The sequence below is a fragment of the Eublepharis macularius genome, chromosome 16, assembly GCF_028583425.1.
Source record: "Eublepharis macularius isolate TG4126 chromosome 16, MPM_Emac_v1.0, whole genome shotgun sequence".
Classification (NCBI taxonomy): domain Eukaryota; kingdom Metazoa; phylum Chordata; class Lepidosauria; order Squamata; family Eublepharidae; genus Eublepharis; species Eublepharis macularius.
This window is the reverse complement of record NC_072805.1, coordinates 29,484,852-29,504,331: the sequence shown is the minus strand read 5'-3', so window position 1 is coordinate 29,504,331 and position 19,480 is coordinate 29,484,852. Positions and strand designations below refer to the sequence as shown.

At 40.9% G+C, this 19,480-nt stretch overlaps 1 protein-coding gene across 1 annotated transcript in view; it reads left to right on the top strand.

Moving 5' to 3' along the window:
• The window catches only part of CDH11 (cadherin 11), a 142,650-nt gene that overhangs the window by 79,523 nt on the left and 43,647 nt on the right, over positions 1–19,480 (top strand). Inside the window, exon 3 of the mRNA XM_055000354.1 lies at positions 18,834–19,246. Within this exon, the coding sequence (XP_054856329.1) occupies positions 19,019–19,246 (228 nt within the window). The 5' untranslated portion in view covers positions 18,834–19,018. The remainder of the gene's footprint in view (positions 1–18,833; positions 19,247–19,480) is intronic.

Here is a 19,480-nt window from a genome sequence, read left to right as displayed (position 1 = left end):
CCCAAGACAGTTGCTTTTGGGGTAAAGAGGAGAACCCCTCTCTTGCCCTCCGAAATGAACATGGTTAGAAAGTAAATTTGACCTTAAGACAAGCATACCATTTGGCACGTGGTCTTGGAGTCCAGATACCTCTTACTTACCATCCTTTTGATTTTTTCTCTTCCCATAGTCTTTTCCATGTATGACTTTACGAATTTGTTCAAAGTAGTATAGAACAACAACAACAAAAGTGGGAGAGATATATGACTTAGAATTTGGGACATCAAAAAGAATGTGTTTCGGCAACCAGAGTCTCCCACTTTGTTTCTGACATCTTGCCTTTGCAACCGCTCCATGCTTTCCTTGTATCACTAGCTTTTCAATTATACTTTAGTGCTGTAGGGGAGAGGTTTTTGGTTCTGTTTTTTGACAAAGGCACAGCATAAAGCATTTATACGGCAGCTCCATCATACTTCCCTTAGCTAAACCAGACTGGACAGTTCATTAAAAAGAAAAATTAATAGCACAAGGTTGCAGGGAAACAATAACAGATTATGACTGGCCTGTGGCAGCCTGCTAAATTTCACGTACCTGAATAAAAATGATTCCTCCTATCTCATAATGAAGGCTTGTTTCCTACCTTTTCAACAGAGTCTATCTTTCTAATTCTATGGGAGAAACAAAACAGCTGTTTGGAACGTACCTGTAGGAGGATGTAGAAGGCAAGTTTTATAGGAGCTACACAAGAAGACCTGTACAACTCATGAGCCACCCAACTGCTCCCAGTCCATTCTTTCTTTCTTTCTTTCTTTCTTTCTTTCTTTCTTTCTTTCTTTCTTTCTTTCTTTCTTTCTTTCTTTCTTTCTTTCTTTCTTTCTTTCTTTCTTTCTTTCTGCAATAGGGTTGTCAGGCTGTGCAAGGCAACCAGTGGGAGGTTGGGAGTGAGGACATGGGGGGGGGCATCACATGAACCATTATGTCACTTCCAGGGAAAATCTAGGAATCAGAAACTCTATGGTATAACTCAGTCCACAGAAACTGGTATTCAGTGGTACATTTATGCGACTCTAATAAGGAAACTTACATTCAGTGAGCTTGGCTCATAGCCACTGAGAGACCAATCCTTCTTCATAAATTTGCTCAATCTTCTTTTAAAGCAGTCTAAATTAAGCTCTTACCACATCTTTCAGCCACAAATTCCCAATTATGTGTTGTATGTAGAAACAGAATTTATTTTTCTGGCTCATAATTTGTGATACTTTGATGCAGATCATTTTTTCTTTTAAAAAAGAAACAAACTTAAAAGACTGCAGCTTCCTAAAATTAATGTTTAGGGAATCCGTTAATGGGAAGAGACTCTCCTCATAAACCAAGGTGTTCTTTTGCCATATTTAAAGCCTTTCACAACCACCAATTTTTTTGTCAAACAGTTTAACTCAATGAATGGCTATTTCAGCTACACAATTCGCTCGCCCAGTAAAGGAAAATGTATATCAGCCTTTACAGTCCTTATTTGAAAACATCCCTACTCTATACAGCTTTTGAATGAAATTGAGCATTGCCTTGAGATGTTAATGTCTCTATCAGTGGTATCCAAAATGGCACCCATGTAATCAGCCGGTGTTGAGGCAAACTCAACGGCCTCTTTAAACTAGCTTTGTTTCATTATATGTCATGAAACTATCACATAGTTGCAGGAGAGGGTGCTTAAAATGTTTTGCCATCCACTAAAATTCTCTCTGAATTGTTTTTGCCTGCTGTAGTTATAAATGATACCTAAAGTATTGTGTACACAGGGAAGAAACATTGTGCTGTACACTGGCATATTTCAACATCGAGAGGTTGCAATAATGTTTACAAGCCTCCCTCCTCCTTTAAATTTTTCAGCGGGGCTCTTTCCCTCTTTTCTCTCCTGCCGATAAACAGAGGAGAAAAAGAGACCCTTACAGGAAGCAGCCTCCTATTCAATGAATCACAATGTTTAAACGGCACCAAGTGGAGTCGAACAAAGATTCTGTTGTGCCGTGGTGCAGCAAAGCCAATAACCCAGCCACGACTGCTGCTTTTGCTGCTTCCATGCAACATAAACAAAATGATACAACAGAAGCTGGTTCAAGACGTTGGCCTGCTGGGTCTCCCCCCATCCCCCGCTTTCCTTGCATTTGTGAACTTGTACAAAGCTGTCTACTTGGTATATGCTTACCTTTCATACTAAAACAAGGTGTTCTTGTCTTGGGCTACAAAACTCTGCTCCCTCTTTTACGGGAACAATTCTAGCCCTGTTCACAAATTATAGTGAACACACATATAATCCATATACAATGTACACTTGATTTTTCTTTATATGTGTCTGAAGTAATTCTCATGCTACATTCAACACTTGAACGTGTGATTGAAACCATGAAGTTATCTAGGTATTAGGAACCAGTTTCATTTGTGAAGTGAACACTAGTTAACTTTGAGAAATATACATACTTACATACAGAGTGTGGAGAGTGCCCTCAAGTCATAGCTGACATATGGCGACCTCTGGTGGGATTTTCATGGCCAGAGACTAACAGAAGTGGTTGGCCATCACCTGCTTCTGCAACTGTGGTCTTCATTGGAGGTCTCTCATCCAATTACTGACCAAGACCGATCCTGCTTAGCTTCTGAGATTTGATGAGATCAGGCTCACCAGGGCTATCCAGGTCAGGGCACATACATACAAGCAGAGTGGATTTGTGGTCATTGTAACATGTGAACAAGGTTTCTTTCAGCCTAGGTTAAGGTATTGATTCTTGATTCTCACTCTTCCTACTACTGTAGAAGTTGGTTCAATTAAGAAAAAATTATGAAGGATTTTGAATTTCTCAGTCCTGCAGTTTGTCCCCAAAGTCCCTGTTTCAATTTTGTTTATCCATTGTGTGAGCTGAACTTGCTATTCTTTAGCTTTGTGTCATTTTCTGTTTTTTTCTCCCTGAATTTTCCCCCATCAAATGCATTTTTCAGCATTATTTATGTGTCAGTAAATAAACATATACATGATATTTATCTGTAATAATAGGGTACTTATGTGTACATCATTTACATCTGTGTGTGTATCAGTTTTATAAACAGCAAGTATAAATACCATAAAATATGAATATATTTCACCCTTCAATGGGTGTAAAGAGATTGTTACAGAAAGAGATTTATAAGTCTAATGGTACTTCTCCAGTACATATCCAGCTTGTATGGTGTGTGTGTGTGTGTGTGTGTGTGTGTGTGTGTGTATCAGTGTGGGAAGACGGCATGGTACAACCTGATTTCAGAATTTGGAAGCTAAGCAGGCTTAGTACTGGTTAGACCCTGGATGGGAGGCTGAAAAAGACTGGAGTTGCTCTACAGAGGAAGGCAATGGCAAACCATCTCTTATTTTCACTTTCCTTGAAAACCCCTTGGGGTTGCCGTAAGTCAGTTGTGTCTTGATGGCATATACATATATGTATGTATTGGGAGGGGGGTTGAAACTCTTATTATATCACTAGATATGGGCCATTTCCACATGGCTTACCTTATTCTGCAAAATAGCGAAATCTCGTGAGAAGACGCTGTTATCACGCGAGAAGACGCGATAACTGTGTCTTCTCGCGAGATTTTGCATGAGATTTCGCTATTTTGCAGAATAAGGTAAGCCATGTGGAAATGGCCATGGTCCCATTTCTTTACAACCTTTCATAAGACATTACACCTTCTATGCTTACCAGTATGGAACAAACTCCTTTCAAAGGAGGTGAATGTGATAAATATCTTTGCTTTGGCTGAGAAGGAAAGCCACACTTCTAAAATGTGCAAGCTGCGCAATCAGAAAAAGGTGGCTGCACCTAACTGTGAAGAAGCAATTAATTCTGCAGAGTTTAATTAAACCCCACTTAATAGGTAAACATTCTGTGAGTGTTTACTTTAGCATTCTTGGTATATCCTCAATTTACCGAGAAATGAACAGTGTGGGAATTTGGAGTTCTGTTGTGAAAGCACTAATATCTAGCTCTGTGGAAACACAGGGCATAATCCGGTCACAGTTAAGCATAACCAAATTCAACTAATTTCTGTCCGAGAGTCTCTTTCAGCCTACCCTAAAGTTCGAAAAGGAGAAGGAGAGAACAATGTGGTAACCCACTTTGATTTCCCATTGGGGAGAGAAGAGGGATATGAATAAATAAATAAATAAGATATGCTTACATCTCAGCCCACTCAGACCATTCTAACACCCCTCCTTAATGCAGCCCTGTTTCCATGGCTTTTGACTGTGCATGACAAATGGTCTTCAGCCTTTTGGTCAAGGAAGCGGCAAGGATTGTGCTTCCTAACAATGATATCTATTCAAATGAGCATCCAATCAGGGAAGAATTCAGAAGCATTCCTAGATTTATCAGATACAGGACGAAGTTTAGCAAGTTACTCTCTCTGAGCCTAACTTACCTCATACAATTGTTATGAACACAAAACCATGTACACTGTTTTTTTTCACCAATGGAAAATCTGGTTGGATTCAAGTCATAGTAATCAATGGGGCATTATTAATAATCAACCCTATGCAGAATGATTCTCATCTAAGCCCAGTGAAATCCTGGGGAAGAGAAGTGGGTATGGTAATAGCAAAAAATCTGTTGTGGTAAACACATGTTGATTTAGGGTCACCAGCCCCTGGTAAGGGGTCTCCCATTCACAGCCTTTGCCACCTGCCATCTCTCACCTGGCTGGTGGGGGGAAGGTTCAGGAACAGAGCTGGAAACTCCAGAATGCACTCTCACATATTCTGGAATGCTCCTGCATCATGCTGGAAATGACATAATTCCTGGTTCAGCATGGAAGCGATGGGTCGTGATGGGCTGACTTAGTAAAAATCAACCCCAAATTTAGTGTTTAGTGACAACTCTAGCATGCTTGCTGCTTCTATGTTTGGGTGTGATATCCATCAGAGAGACATGGTGACTTGAGATGGGCATGAACTGGGAAAATTCTGAACCATGCAGTTCATGGTTTGTCATGTTTCACAAACCATGAAATTTCACAAACTTGCCCCAGTTTGCAAACCAGTTCGTTTGGTTTGTGAAAATGTCACTTCCGGGTCAGCAAAAGATCTGCAGAGAGCCCATCCCCCACTGTTGCTTAGGAAACTGATTGATCGCCTCAGGTTGTCTGCAGTGATTAACCGAAATACGAACCGGGCTAAAATTCATCATGGTTTGTGAGAAATGAGCTCCCACGAACTGCCAGTTCGCAAACCCTGAACTAACCTGGTTCATGACGAACTTCGGTTCATATTTCGGTCCATGCCGGCCTCTAGTGGTGACCATGCTCATGAGGTCATTATAAGCAGGAACCAAGCAGCAAACATAGTTTGCTAGACAATACTATAGAAGGAAGCAAAAACAGGAAATTGGTCTCTTGTTATACAAATGATATTCATTCCATTCCACACTAATTCCATTTTGCTGTATCAAGCGTTCCATTCCACATCTTTATGATGATAATCCATTGCAAATTTCTGTGAAAACTTTGTGTAGGTACATACACAATGTACATTTGTGTGTGGATGCTTCATACATAGTCAATACAATCTGTACTTCCATTGTGCTTCCTAACAATGATATCTATTCAAATGAGCATCCAATCAGGGAAGAATTCAGAAGCATTCCTAGATTTATCAGATACAGGACGATGTTTAGAAAGTTACTCTCTCTGAGCCTAACTTACCTCATACAATTGTTATGAGCACAAAACCATGTACACTGTTCTGAGTGGTGAACACTATATAAACTATATATCTGTGGAAAACCTTGTAGTACGTGTTTGCTGTGAAAAGGGCACCAGTACTTAATCTGAGTTTATCTGTATGAAAATGGCAAGCTAAGAGTGTTCACCTCATAAAACTGTAAACAAAGAAAAACATAGAAAAAATAAAGATACCTAAAAATAATTACAAAATAAAAGTTGCAACATTACATCTGAATTACAGTCAAATCCTAAGCACTCCAGTCTAATCCCATTGACTTCAATGAGTACCTCTGCTGAAGATTGCACTATTAGCCTACTATTTGACCATTACGTTTCTCAGAGATATTTTTAATATAGATCACAAAATGAAGTGTGTATGTGAGAGAGGGGGGTGTCTAAAATTAATTTTGACTTCCTTATACGTAATAAAAAGTATTTGGTGCACACTTAAAATATCAACATGACATGGAATAATTGGAATTTCTTGACTCTGATTTTCCCCCTCAGGGTTCCATCTCCAACTACTTACTTACATAGTAGCAAGAGAACTGGAATTCAGCTGGGCAATGACTATGGTAATATTGGATTTTGAGCGCACAGTAAATTATGAATTTCCCTCCACTTAGTTCCCAAGTTGAACAAGTACGCAATTATTATTTAAAATAAACTTCTTCAAGAGCCTAGTCATTATTTCAAATGACACCATCCATCATTGTGTTCCTTAATAAGACTGCTTTTGTATGCTGGCTGTTTTCCTGTAGAATTTATGCTTTTAAAAAAAGACAATCTATGCCACATTTATTTGATGTTCAACCTCCCAAGGCTGCAAAGGGAGGTAAAACTCTGCTACAGTTTCTCATTTCCCAAATCTTTGAGTCTAATTCTCTCCCAACCCATTTCTATGCCACTCCAGCTTTAAGTCTGCTTTTTCCCCCTGTACATTTAAACGTGTGCATGTACTAGATACTCTATATGGCAATTTTGCCCTCTTTGAATGAATGCAAATTAAATTCAAACAGGAGAAACAAAATTAGGGAGCAACAGCTGTTCCCTGTTTCCATTCTTTTAAAATATTTACTTTAATATTTTCGTTTCAGTTCTTTCTACTGTGGTTAAGGATTTGCAGATTTATTTGTTTAGGGACTGCATGTTTACATGCATGAAGAAACATTGGGGGATGTATGTGAAGTTAGCTTCAATCAGCTTTTCTCCTGGTGAAAAATGAAGGAAGGGTCCCCTTTGGCCACCAAAAAAGAAATGGAGGGAGGGAGGGAGAAAAGAAAAGAAAGCTATGCTGGGGATAGGGTTGCCAGCCTCCAGACAGGACCTGGAGATCTCTTGGAATTACAACTGATCTCCAGCCAACAAAGATCAGTTCCCCTGGAGAAAATGGCTGCTTTGAAGGGTGGACTCTTTGGCATTATACCCCGCTGTGGCCGCTCTCCTTCTCAAACTCTGCCTTCTCCAGGCTCCACCCCCCAAAAAACTCCAGGTATTTCCCAACCCAGAACTGGCAACCCTAGCTGGAGATGAGGGTCATTTGACACCCGTGGACTAAAGCCAGTTGGGACAAGTGCTGTAATAAGGACAGGAATTAGGCAAGATTCACCGATGAAGCTGGTTGCATCCAACTCATGTTAGTTCCCTCAATTTTACCTCACAACTACCCAAAGTTATCTAGAAAGCTTCCTAGCTAGTTGGGGCTCGAACCTAGGTTTCTCTATTTCTGCTTTCTAATAGTTTGTCTTATCAAATCATAATTTGTCAAGTCATCTTTCAGTATCTCACTGGGTTTGGGTGTAGGTTATATGCCAATATATTTATAATTGATCCATGTTGATCTACCTTACACCATTCATATAGTTTGGGATTGTTCACTCTGAGAGGCTGTTACTCTATAGAATCTCAAGCAGAGAAAGGTCTTTCCTAACAACTTTAACTTGATACCCTTCAACTGGAGACGCTGGGGACTGAACCCAAGGCCTTCAGCATGCAAAGCGGTTGCTCTACACGGAGCTACAGCCCTTTCTGACTATATCAAGATGTAACTTCTACTGAATCAGTCAACCCTGCCTTGCCCATCTAACTTATATTGTCTCTCAACAGCCAACCAAAGTTAGATCAAGATCTTTCCCAGTTGCGTTTCCCAAGATCATTATAAGCAAAAGCCTATGGAGTTGGAATCTGGTACCTTCCAAATGTCAAGTGTATACTCCTGAGATTCAAGGCTCCCATGCAATTAGTCAGTTAAAAGACAGGCAATTAATCAATGAAAAATACTTCATCTGTTGGCATTCATCTATTCATGAGAGTTGCTTGTAAGAGGCATCATGTGTCTGGAGAATGCAGTATTTAAATCGGCACTTCTTCCATCAGTTCTGTATACAAAATATCCAGCCAGCCACAGGGGGAAAAGTGACTATGAAAAGCTATTTTCAAGAACAGCTGGGGATTACCAGGTTTAAGTGTTTATCCAGTACGAAACCAAGAGAGATAATTTTTAAATGCATGGGATTAAGATTTGCATTCATAAATTTGCAAAGAATGGGATTTTTCAAAGTGCCTATAGAGATTATAATTGGGGGGGGGGGGGAGATTTTTTAAAACTCTCTAATCCTTTCAAAAAAGTTTTATGCAGAAGCACATGATACTTTTATAGTTATGTTGGGGTCAAAGGGAGCAATGAGGGTGGTGTTTGGCTGCCGGGCACTTGACCCGCTGCTATCCCTCAGCGAAACTACTTCAGTTTCTTTGTGCAGGTTGTTGATTTGGATATCTAGGGTTGGATCCAGCAAGCTTTTTGACTCAATCTTGCTCTATTCTGCTTCTTCTTACACCCCCATTCCCAAAGGCCATGCAAGTCCCATAATCACCAGCATAGCCTGTTTCTTTGGGGGGGGGCACTTCTCACTTTTTCAACAGCAGAAAAAAACATTTGGATTCAACCCATTAGGCTTCATGATTCTTATGTATTGTAAATTTCATTAATTATAAATCAGGAAATTTAGGTCATTTGCCTCAAAGATCTTGACATCCCTTTGTAGAGGGAAAGGAATAAAGAGTGGGATTAAAGACCATAAATGTATTTATTATACGTATCCACAGACACGAGTCCCCACCCCCCAAAATTAGTGATGTCAAACCTCTGTGGCCTAACAGCTCTCAACCGGACCCCAGTTCAACCCTATCACCTGTGGTATTTTTCAGAATCAATCAAAAAACTAATTTGTCAGAGCAAGGGAAGGAAAAGATGACTCATCTTGACCTACTCCTGCCACTGTTGCTACTGAACGCTGTAGCTGTGGACATAACTGCACAGCTAATGTGTGCTCAAATGACATCCCAAACATTTCCAGTTGTATACTGAGCACAGTCACAAATGCTGCTGAGGTTAGACATTCCCCAGCATTTCCTCAGGAGCAAAAAACTAATACCAAAGTGACATAGCGACAAAGCCTCTCACCTAGGGTTGCCAGGTCTGTTCCCCCCACCCCACCCCTGGTGGGAGACAGGGACTCTGGTTCCTACCTAGCTCTTCCATGGTGGTTCCTCCTCCATCACTTCTGGGAGTGATGTCATCATGTGGGTCAAAGGGTGGCCTGGGTGCCCTTTGACCCACACTATAATCACCCAAAGTGGCTGAATCGCCCCACCACAGGGTACAATTCAGCCCCAAACAGGCCTGCTGCAGCCTGAAACGGGAGCGTGCCATGCTGCTGGGGGTGCGCCGTGCTGCCAGGAGCATGCCACGCCACCCAAGGGGGGCTCCCTGGGGAGCGCACCTCCCGCTGGCCAGGCAAGTGGGGGTGGGGTGGGAAGGTGAGCGCAGAGGATCCCCTGCCCCAGGCAGAGGAATGACATCCCTACTCTCAGTGTACTTTATTTCTGTAATTGCCAGTTTGGTGTAGTGGTTAACTATAGCAGGACTCTAATCTGGAGAACTGGGTTTGATTCTCCACTCCTCCACTTGAAGCCAACTGGTTGACCTTGGGTCAGTCACAGCTCTTTCAGAGCTCTCTCAGCCCCACCCACTTCACAGGGTTATTGTTGTGAGGATAATAATAACATGCTTTTGTTGTTGTTGTTGTTGTTGTTGTTGTTGTTGTTGTTACTCCTGTCCAGTGAGTATAATTGCTTCTTGAAGTAGTAGAGAATAAATTTGGTTTGGCTGGAGAGTGTATGGCACAATAAGCTAACAAGCTGTTGGTGATTTCATTAATGTGAGAACATCAGAAAAGACTATTGCATGTTCAATTATAAAAGAAAGGTGAGGTGTAAGTACATTAAAGGTAATATTATCTGGGGGTGTTTTTACATGTTATGCACAATTAATGCTTACTGGTTGTGGCTAGCACTTCATTCTAGAGATTTTTTGAATTTCTCACTCCTGCTGTTTCTAGCTAAAAATTTGCATTTTGATTTCACTTATGCTCTCAAACCTGTGATTCTTTATATCCACACAATGTTCTGTTTCCTTACAGCAGGTTTTCCCTGTACAATTATGCATTTTTTCAATGTCGTTTATACATCACTAGATCGGCATGATACATGACACATCATGTGCATAAACAACTAGCCAATATAAAATGTATATCAGTTCAGTTCAGAGTTTATTGTGCATAGGCATAGGCTGTCACAAAATTACAAAGACCCCATTAAATAAGATAAAAAAAATAGGTAAAATTAAACTATATACAGTACAGATTTACCACAATTTCATTAAAACAGACATTTAAAATGTATATCAAAACTGTACAACTCACACACATAACACAGAAGGGATGTCATAGCATTGCAGTGTTAGCCTGTATGGGTTTCAAGCAAAACAGGTTCTTAAACAGGATCTTTTAGCTCTTAAGCTGGAAAATGGCACATTCAGGAAAAAGAACTCATCATGGAACAATATGTACATTTTTTTGATATTTTATTGATACTTAGGCTTAACAAGAGTTTGTCGCCTCTATTCACATGACAGAATATCCATAGTTCACCAGTTTCCCCATTACTGGAAGAAATTTCAAGACTACACCAAGCGTTTCTTAGGTACTGATCCTATGCAGTACATAAGTCTAATGCCATGATCCTACCAGCCACAAAGAGATGGAGAGGGAGAGCAATCTCCGGTGAAATGGCCGAGTGCTATCAACCATGCTGGAGAATCCTCAAATCAGCATGTTCCTGGCTTCCTCAAGAAGGAAAACAAAATCCAATGGGAAGCTGCTGAATTGAAATTGGAATTCATATGTAAATTTGACTCAGACTTGGATTGAATAGAGACTGGATGGTTATCTCATTACCAGAAGTAACTGCCTTCAGGCGTTCCATTCAGATTCAGCAATGGGGGGGAAGGGGTCACACCCATTCTGGATTGCGCACTCCACCTCTTTCATGACTTTTGCAACCAATTGGCATTTACATGGCCCTCACTCACTGCACCCTCTCTCCCTTCCACTCACCACCTATATATCTCTGGCCAGTTTCTTCATACCCTCCATCAGGGCTGGCTCGAGGGGGGGGCAGGGGGTAGTCTGCCCCTGGCGCCGCCAGGGAGGGGCACCAGGAGCAGCTGCCAGCTGCCAGGAGCACATGGGCAGCAGCACGGGTAGCCTCCCAGCTCCCTGCACTGCCTTTCACCTGCCCTGCAGTACAGGGGGCGGCCGGCTTGCCACACGCCCCCTGTCCTGCAGGGCAGGCAAAAGGCAGTGTGGCATGCTGCGAGGCCGCCCAAGCCATTCGCCTGTCCCGCAGGACAGGGGGCAACGAAAGTACCTGCAAGAGGATATGAGAGGAAAGAACTCTAGAAGAAATCTTTTTTTTCTGACCTTCCATGAGCAAACCCTCCTATTTTTATACTCTAAATTATTGGTCCACTTTTATGGCCTCAGGGTTAGAGGACTAATCAAGAAATTCCTAGCGTCTCTATGTCAGAGCCACACAATCATTCATCAGTTTTGGATTTTCACCAATTTGCTGCCTGGAGCTTCTCCAATGAATATGATGACACTTGGCATAAATTCTTTACATGGATATCCCCCTTTTCCTGGAAAACTTTTGAAAAGTCCCATTTCTCATGCCAGGTCAGATCAGAGATGTCGCTAATTCAAGACTATCTCTGAATCCTGATCTGGCATCTACTCAACATGGCTTCTGACAGGAACCACTGCAGGATCCTTCTCAAAAAGCATGAGAGCTATCCCTAGCATTCACCACCCCCGATATATATTCATTTAGGGTCTCCTAACCAGACTTACAAATAATGAAACAGAAATTGGCAGAGACCGTATTTATAGAAAAGATGGCTATAAAATGTGGAGATCTTTCAGGCACAAGAAGAGGCATTCTCTTGTGCAATTTCAGATTCCTTTCAAAATACAGGTTAATAAACTACACAGTTTTGACTGCTTGACACTGTCTGTCTGACTCTCCCAGCTCTTGGATGCCAGGAAAATTCCCTATTAATTCTGTTGTTCTGTTCACTATCTCCTAGTTCTAACCCACTTCACCAATATCACCTCACTTTAATCATAGAACCTTTCAGAATAGGAGTGTATTACCTTAAAAACAGAATTTAATGTAAATGCCACCCCCAATAACCTCCAGGCTTTAATTCATATTGAGTGATTCCGCACACATTGGATAATGCACTTTCAATGCACTTTATCCATCGTTTGAGGTGGATTTTTTGTTCCGCACACGAAAAAATCTGTTCCAAATGATCTATAAAGAGGATTGGAAGTGCATTATCCAACGTGTGCGGAATCACTCATTGTCTCTATCACAAAATTATCCTTTGGCAGAGTCCCTGATCTGTTCTCTCCTATTCAGTCCATGTTCCTGGACTTCCTCCTCTGTACGATCATTAATGATTAATTACTGAACCCTATGATTTTCCAGCTTTTCTTCAAGTTACTGAAACACCCATATAGATATAATGTAAATCTTCAAATTTAAGTTCTTTTCTAGTTTGCTTGCCTTCTTCCTTCCAAGCTTATTTAGGGAATATACGTGTTCAAATGATTAAAAAAAGAGAAACAAAGCATTTTCATGCCTTAAAGGCTCCCTTGCTTTTGGATTGGTTCCAAATCAGTATTTCAGCTCAATGCCATTTGGGGGGCATTTTGACACTGCTCAGAGAGTAAATATTCTGCCTGGGCCAGTCAAATAATTCCTGATGATTGACTTTTGGCAGCCAGATCCAGATCCATTTCTTTGAGTCCTACATGTCATTTTGAAGAGCTTGAGAAGAGTTTGTCTCCTTAAAAAATCATATTTAAGGCAACTGCCATGGGTTGGGGAACCCCAACATGATAAAATGAAGTTTGGCCTTCAATCATAACTGAATAGAAACATGTTGCAGTTTTGAGAATATCTATGGAAAAGCAGGATATAAATTTCAAAATAATAATGCAATTGCATGGTTTTGACTTCGTGATTGTAATCCAGTCGGGATCAGGGCCGGTGCCAGGGTTTCTGGCGCCTGAGGCAAGATACCTACTTGCGCCCCCCCCCCCACTAACCAATTATAAAAAACAGAAGAAATGTAGGAAAAATGAAAATTGCAAAACTTAAAACTTTTTACATTTTTAATTTAATTTTTTCTTAATTTAAATTTAAATTTTTAAATAAGCGTGAGAATAAATAACAATAAATCTTTTGTTTTTCTTTCTTAAACAGGAAACAGATAACAAATCACAAATAACTTTGAATAAACCTGTGAACTGTGATGTCAAAATTATGTCTCTTGCATGTTTTCATTTCAGGCACGTCAAAATCTTACTTTGCGTGCCTTTTCTCTTGCAAGGTTTTCACAGGGCATGCAAGGTTCTCTCTTCCTCATTTTACATTTTTATCCTCCCAACAACAACCCTGTGAGGAAGGTGAGGCCAAGTGAGAAAGGTTGAATATGAACTGACAGTAGTCTGTCCAAACTTTGATCTCCTGGACAGTGGCAGGAGTTTGCAGAAGCATAAATGGCACAAGGAACAGAATGGTTTGGCAGAGACAGCACTAATTTATACTCTGCTACTGCCTCCTGGCTGTTGGCAACCAAAGCTTTAGGAAAGTCCAGGTTTTAAAAGGTCTGACTGTCTCTCCTTTGAGCAAACTGGGGGAGCAGCATCTTGTCACCTACCATGTCTTAAACACCATAAATAAAGAAGGTTGTCCAAACACAACACAGACATGGAAACCCTGTATTAAACATTCACACCCCTTCCAATTGCATGCCTTTTTTTTCCTGGCAGGATGAAAATGGGGATGTCAGGAGATTAGGAGGAGGAGGATGTCAGCAACCTGTGTGTGCATTCTCATAAAACTATTTTTTGGAAATTTACTTTGCCTGGATTCTTCTTTTGCTGTGAATCACCAAGAGAGCTTCTATCCAGGTTGACATTAAGGTGGCATTCTTAGGTGAAATTTTGTTTTTTAGCACATTCATCCTTTTGTACAGCAGGAATGCAAGGGAAAATATGAAGGATGGAAATCCCATACATCTTGCATTGTTCCACCTGTACACTGAATGTGAATGGGAGTTTCCAGAAATGCTTTACAAGCTGTTCATTACATCAGGAGCAGAATCATTCTGCTAGTTCAACCCTGGGCTGCAACACAGACAGATAATAAACTTTCCAAATATGTGCACACTGTGCTGTACCTGATCCCCCGCCAGGCCCCACAATGCAGGCAGGTCCCGTCTCTTGCAGAAATTGCAGACTTTCCCCGCCCAACCTCTGCGCTTCGTGCTGCTAATCAGCCCAAGAGGCCAGCACACGCTTCTGCTTGGAGCAGGGGCAGGGCTGCTGCTGCTGCGCCCCAGAGCCTCTGCCCGCCTGCGCGTGCACCAGGACGCTCACAATGAGAGCGGGGTGGGGCGGAGCGGGGCTCCGGTGCATACACAAACACCACATGGAGAGCCAGGGAGGGGATTGGCTGCCAGCTGGGGAGAACTGAGAGGCACAAGCAAACGTCATGAAGCGTTGCTGGCTGCTGCTCTAGTGCTGGGTCAGGCTGAGATGTTGTTGGAGGCGGGGCTGGGGCCAGGCAACGGCGCCTCCTTCGGGAATGAAGCGCTCGCGGCCATCGCCTACCCCGCCTCTATTATAACGCCGGCAGTGGTCGGGATAAAGCTGCATAGAGTTGAGTGGAATTCTGGAGTTCATTGCAAAATGCAAATATGTTAATCGCTAAGCTGACAGAAACCGCAATTTTTACTTTGCCTCATAAAAAATCTCAGCAAGGGGAAAGATTACTTAAACACCTTTCCACAAACAGAAGGTGGGAACAAAGACGTGCATTTAGAGTGAAGTATAGTAGGTTGATCAGGACAGTATAATTCACCCAGGCAGTGCTGAATATTTGTAAAAAGGCTCTCCCATAAGGAACAATCCTCCCATTCATTAACATCTACTTTTCATTAATTCACTAATTGCATTGCTTTTAAAATATCTTTCCTTTTCGACTCTAGGTATCACTTGTTAGCCTTTTAGCTTTTCACAAACTATTGAACTGGCTAGCCAAATTTCTCCTAGAGAAATGACACCTCTAGTTTACACATACCTAACTTGTTCTCATCCCTCAATTAAACCCCATTTTCTTCCAATTATATCACATTATGGACAGCACACGTTGGACAGCTGGTGGAATCTCAAGTAGCCTATTGACAAAGGTCTACACGATTTATGTATATATGTATGTGCTTTCAAGTAGCAACCAATTTATGGCAATCCGATCAAGGGGCTTTCAAGGCACATGAAAAGCAGAAGTGGTTTGCCAATGCCTTCCTCCATAGAATCTTGCTTGGTGGTCCCCCATCGAAGTACTGACCCTGCTTAATTTCTGAGACCTGATGAGATTGTGCTATACCATGCAGCCTTCCCTCCCATACCACACAATTTACTTGCTCTAAATATGTTTACATTGTTTTTCAGGTGTCCAAGGCAGGTAAGAACAGCAAACAATAGAACTGTTACATAGTATTTAAAAGCAGGAAAGAAAATCCAAATAAAATATTAATAAAATTAGCAGATCAAAATCAACTTCTAAATCAAACATCCTTTCCTTTTCCCACTAAAAAAAGCTAAAAGATTTTTTTTTTACACTCATTCAAAAATGCACAAAGGAGTGTCCCTTTCTGATGTCCCTCTTGGCACTCTTTCTTCTAGAGGACTACCACTACAGAAAAGGCCTTGTTTCTACATGGGTTAGATCCAACCTACTCTTTCACTTAATCTCACCCAATATTCCCTCCTCACTACAGCCTGATTTCCACATGACTTTCTCCTATGCAGATCCCAAAACCCTGGGAATAGATTTTGGGATGGTCAAAAGGGATCCTTCTTCCTTTGTCATTGTCAGAAAAGCTAGTCAGATCCAACCCGTTGATGGAGAGAGGATAATACTAGTAATGCTTGCTGAGATGGACTTAACTGGCACAACAGCATGTATGAAAGAGAGCTCATCAGTTATGTAGGTCTTGGCAATGATGAGTTTTAAAGGGTCTATATATAAAATACACACATGCATTTTAGTTATTTTAAAAACACATTTCATGATGTGTTTTTATATTGCCCTGTTTTAGTTGTTAGCCTTCTTGGTGGCCCTGTTTGGGATGAAAGGTAGGAAAGAAACCTTTTAAGTAAACATTTTGAATAGAAATCAGAAATAAAACAGAAACATAAAAGTAGGGAAAAGGTAGAAGTCTTAGATAGAGGTCAATGTGTCCAGAGCCAGTTAATCAACTACATTTTATATCAGAGGGAGTTCGGAACAATCTTCCAGGGCAACCCTGGGCAGTTTGTGTTACAGTAGTCAAGCTGGCAATAGTTAAACAATAGATCATACCACAATAGTTGCCTACCCTCAATCCTCCATCAGTTACTTGTCTAACTGCAGCTGAGGTTCCATTTTTTTAATCTATGTGTTGTCATGAATAGTCCATTCTCCATATTCCTACAAAATGTCTCTGAATTACGCTATTCATCATAATGTCATTATGTAGCATACTCTTGAAGTCTGTCTTGTTAAATATGCATCCCTGAGGAATGACTATATAAATGTATCATGCAGACGTGCCAGTTAGACAAATCCAAGGGATTGTTTAACGTTCAGCACATGGCGCCTGAAAGGAAGGCATTTGCTGGAAATTTATTTTGTTCTTCTGGGATTCTATCTGCTGTGCATAGAGCATTCGTGAATACCATGATTCTAGCCTTGTCATCAAATAACCTCTCTTTGGATTATTATTTTTTGGGGGGAGAATGGGAATAGGGGGAGATTTTGCTAGGAGTTTGGGGCTTTTATCTAGACCTTTTATAGGTTAATATTTTAGGCATTCATTTGGGTTTTAAAGGCCACTCTGAACTTCCAGGATTAAAATAAATACAATTTATTGTTAATAGTTACATTCTCTGCCACTAGACTTTTTATCACACTTTCAACTACAGCCTACTTTTGTAAGGGAGACTATAATTTGGCTAGCGTTCTGCTATTTTGCCTAATTTAAGCATCATTTTAACTGACTATGCAATACAACATAACTGCATGCTGGTTGCAGTAAATGGCCACTTTAAACATTCATTTTCCATCCATCCAAACATTTCCATGAACCTGCACGGAAACATTATGGCGCGTTACTAGGATGTTACTGAATTTTGTGAGTGCGCCATTTTGATGTGAAAATTCCAGTTTCTAACAGTCGTCAGTCACTCGGCGTCCTTCCACCCAAGGGCTGATCCGCATGCGTCGTCAGATGCATGAAGCAGTTTTTGATGTTCATGAGGGTTGTGAAAGAATGGTGTTCTGCTCGTGGCACCAATTTCACATGAATAGATCGCAAGAGCTTAAGGCTAACGGATAGCTGATTCAGAATGACGTTCATGTTCCTGAAGTTTGTTTGCTTCAATAGCTAGCATACAGTGATAAAACTGTACTATGTGCAGAACTGGCTAGCTGAAAAAGACTCTTCATTCAGGACTTACCCGTGTATTACTTCCTACAATCCAAAATGATTACTCTGTTGCAGTATTGTGTTCTAAAAGAAAATTTGGGGGGTATTGTTGTCATGCCAACAAATGTGGATGCAGCAGGTCTTTATCAAGAATACATCGGTCCATCCTTTCCTCTATACAGAGGTTTTTAAAAAAATAGAGATTGAAGGCAATTACCACATTAAAGTCTAATTAGTAAATTAAGGATAATAGCTTAGATGTGTGGTTAATGTTTTGTGTTTAGTTCTTCATGCCTGAACAACTGATAGTAAACACTTTCATATATCTTCTTGTCTTTTCTATTATTCTGAATACTTCCTTGGTAATGAGATAATCATCCCAGTAATAAAGTTGTGTTACATTTTATGGGGAATATTTGCAGATTTTCTTATACCGATTGTCAACGGCATCATTTGAAATTAATTGTCGGTGAAAGAAAATTCATTCTTACATTTTGGTTGTCTTCTATAAATCCCACACCCTCCCGTGTCTGTACTCTATATGAAGCAGATAATATAGCAACATGAAAATTTCCCCATTAAATTTGTTTTCAGATATCCTATAAGAATCTCTACGATCAGGATGTCTTTCTCTGGCGGTTGTCTAATAGAGGCTGGCTCTTTTGACCACATGACCACAAGTTGAAAACATGAAGGGGCCTTATACCGAGTCAGATCACTGGACCTCCAAGATCAGTATTGCCCACTTTGGCAACAGCTCTTCTGGGTCTCAAACAGGTCGTTTTGCATCACTTCCTACATAATGCTTTTAATCAGGCATGCCAGGAACTGAACCTGGGACTTTTTGCATTCAAAGCAGATGCTCTATCAGTGAGTCCCCTGAATTAATGTAAGAAAATAAAAGAGATAGCTTTTATCACACCAAATAGCCTTCCATTTTGTCCCCCCAACAACACTCAACCAAATGCTTTCAGAAGGCCCATCAGCAAAGAACGAGGCACTAACTTTCGCTTCTTGTTCGCTTCCATTGTCATAGAAAAGACAACAAGATGGTGCCTGTGTTCAATTGTTGCTGGTTAGGTTGTGAAATTATAATTTGCTTAGAACTGAACTGATGGGAAAGCAGAAAGAAGCTAACTTCCTTCCCCATTTTCTCTTTTGTCTTTAGGAATTAATTTGGGAATCTGAATGGAGCTAAAGAGATGCACTTAACAAGCAAGAACATCTTGTGTATGGAAAACTACATCTGAAATTTCGAGAGGATTATATTATTCCTTTTTTGGACTATTGTGGGGGCTCTGTGATAAAGGGATTGATTTTGGGATACTTCTGGTGCCTATACCTTAACCAAAAATGAAGGAGGACAACTGTTTACATGCTGCCCTTCTCTGCCTGGGAATGCTGAGCTACATCCTGGTCGTGGCAACGGAAAGATTGAATTCTTCGAGGCCGTCACTCCATGGACACCATGAAAAAGGGAAAGAAGGACAAGTTCTCCACCGTTCGAAAAGAGGATGGGTGTGGAATCAATTCTTTGTAATAGAGGAATACACAGGGCCAGATCCTGTGCTGGTGGGCAGGGTAAGAAGCCCTTGGTTTTTTAAAAAATCAATTTTACCTTGATTAGCAGCTAAAAAAATCCACTTTGATTTAAGGATATCAAGTTCTGATTTCCCAAAAAGTCATTTCTGAGAGATTGGGAGCCCCTGAAAATAGCACTGATAGGGTTTCCGTGTCTGGGTTGGGAAATTATTGGTGATTTGGGGGTGGAGCCTAGGGGAGGGTGGGGTTTGGGGACGGACCTCAGCAGGGTAT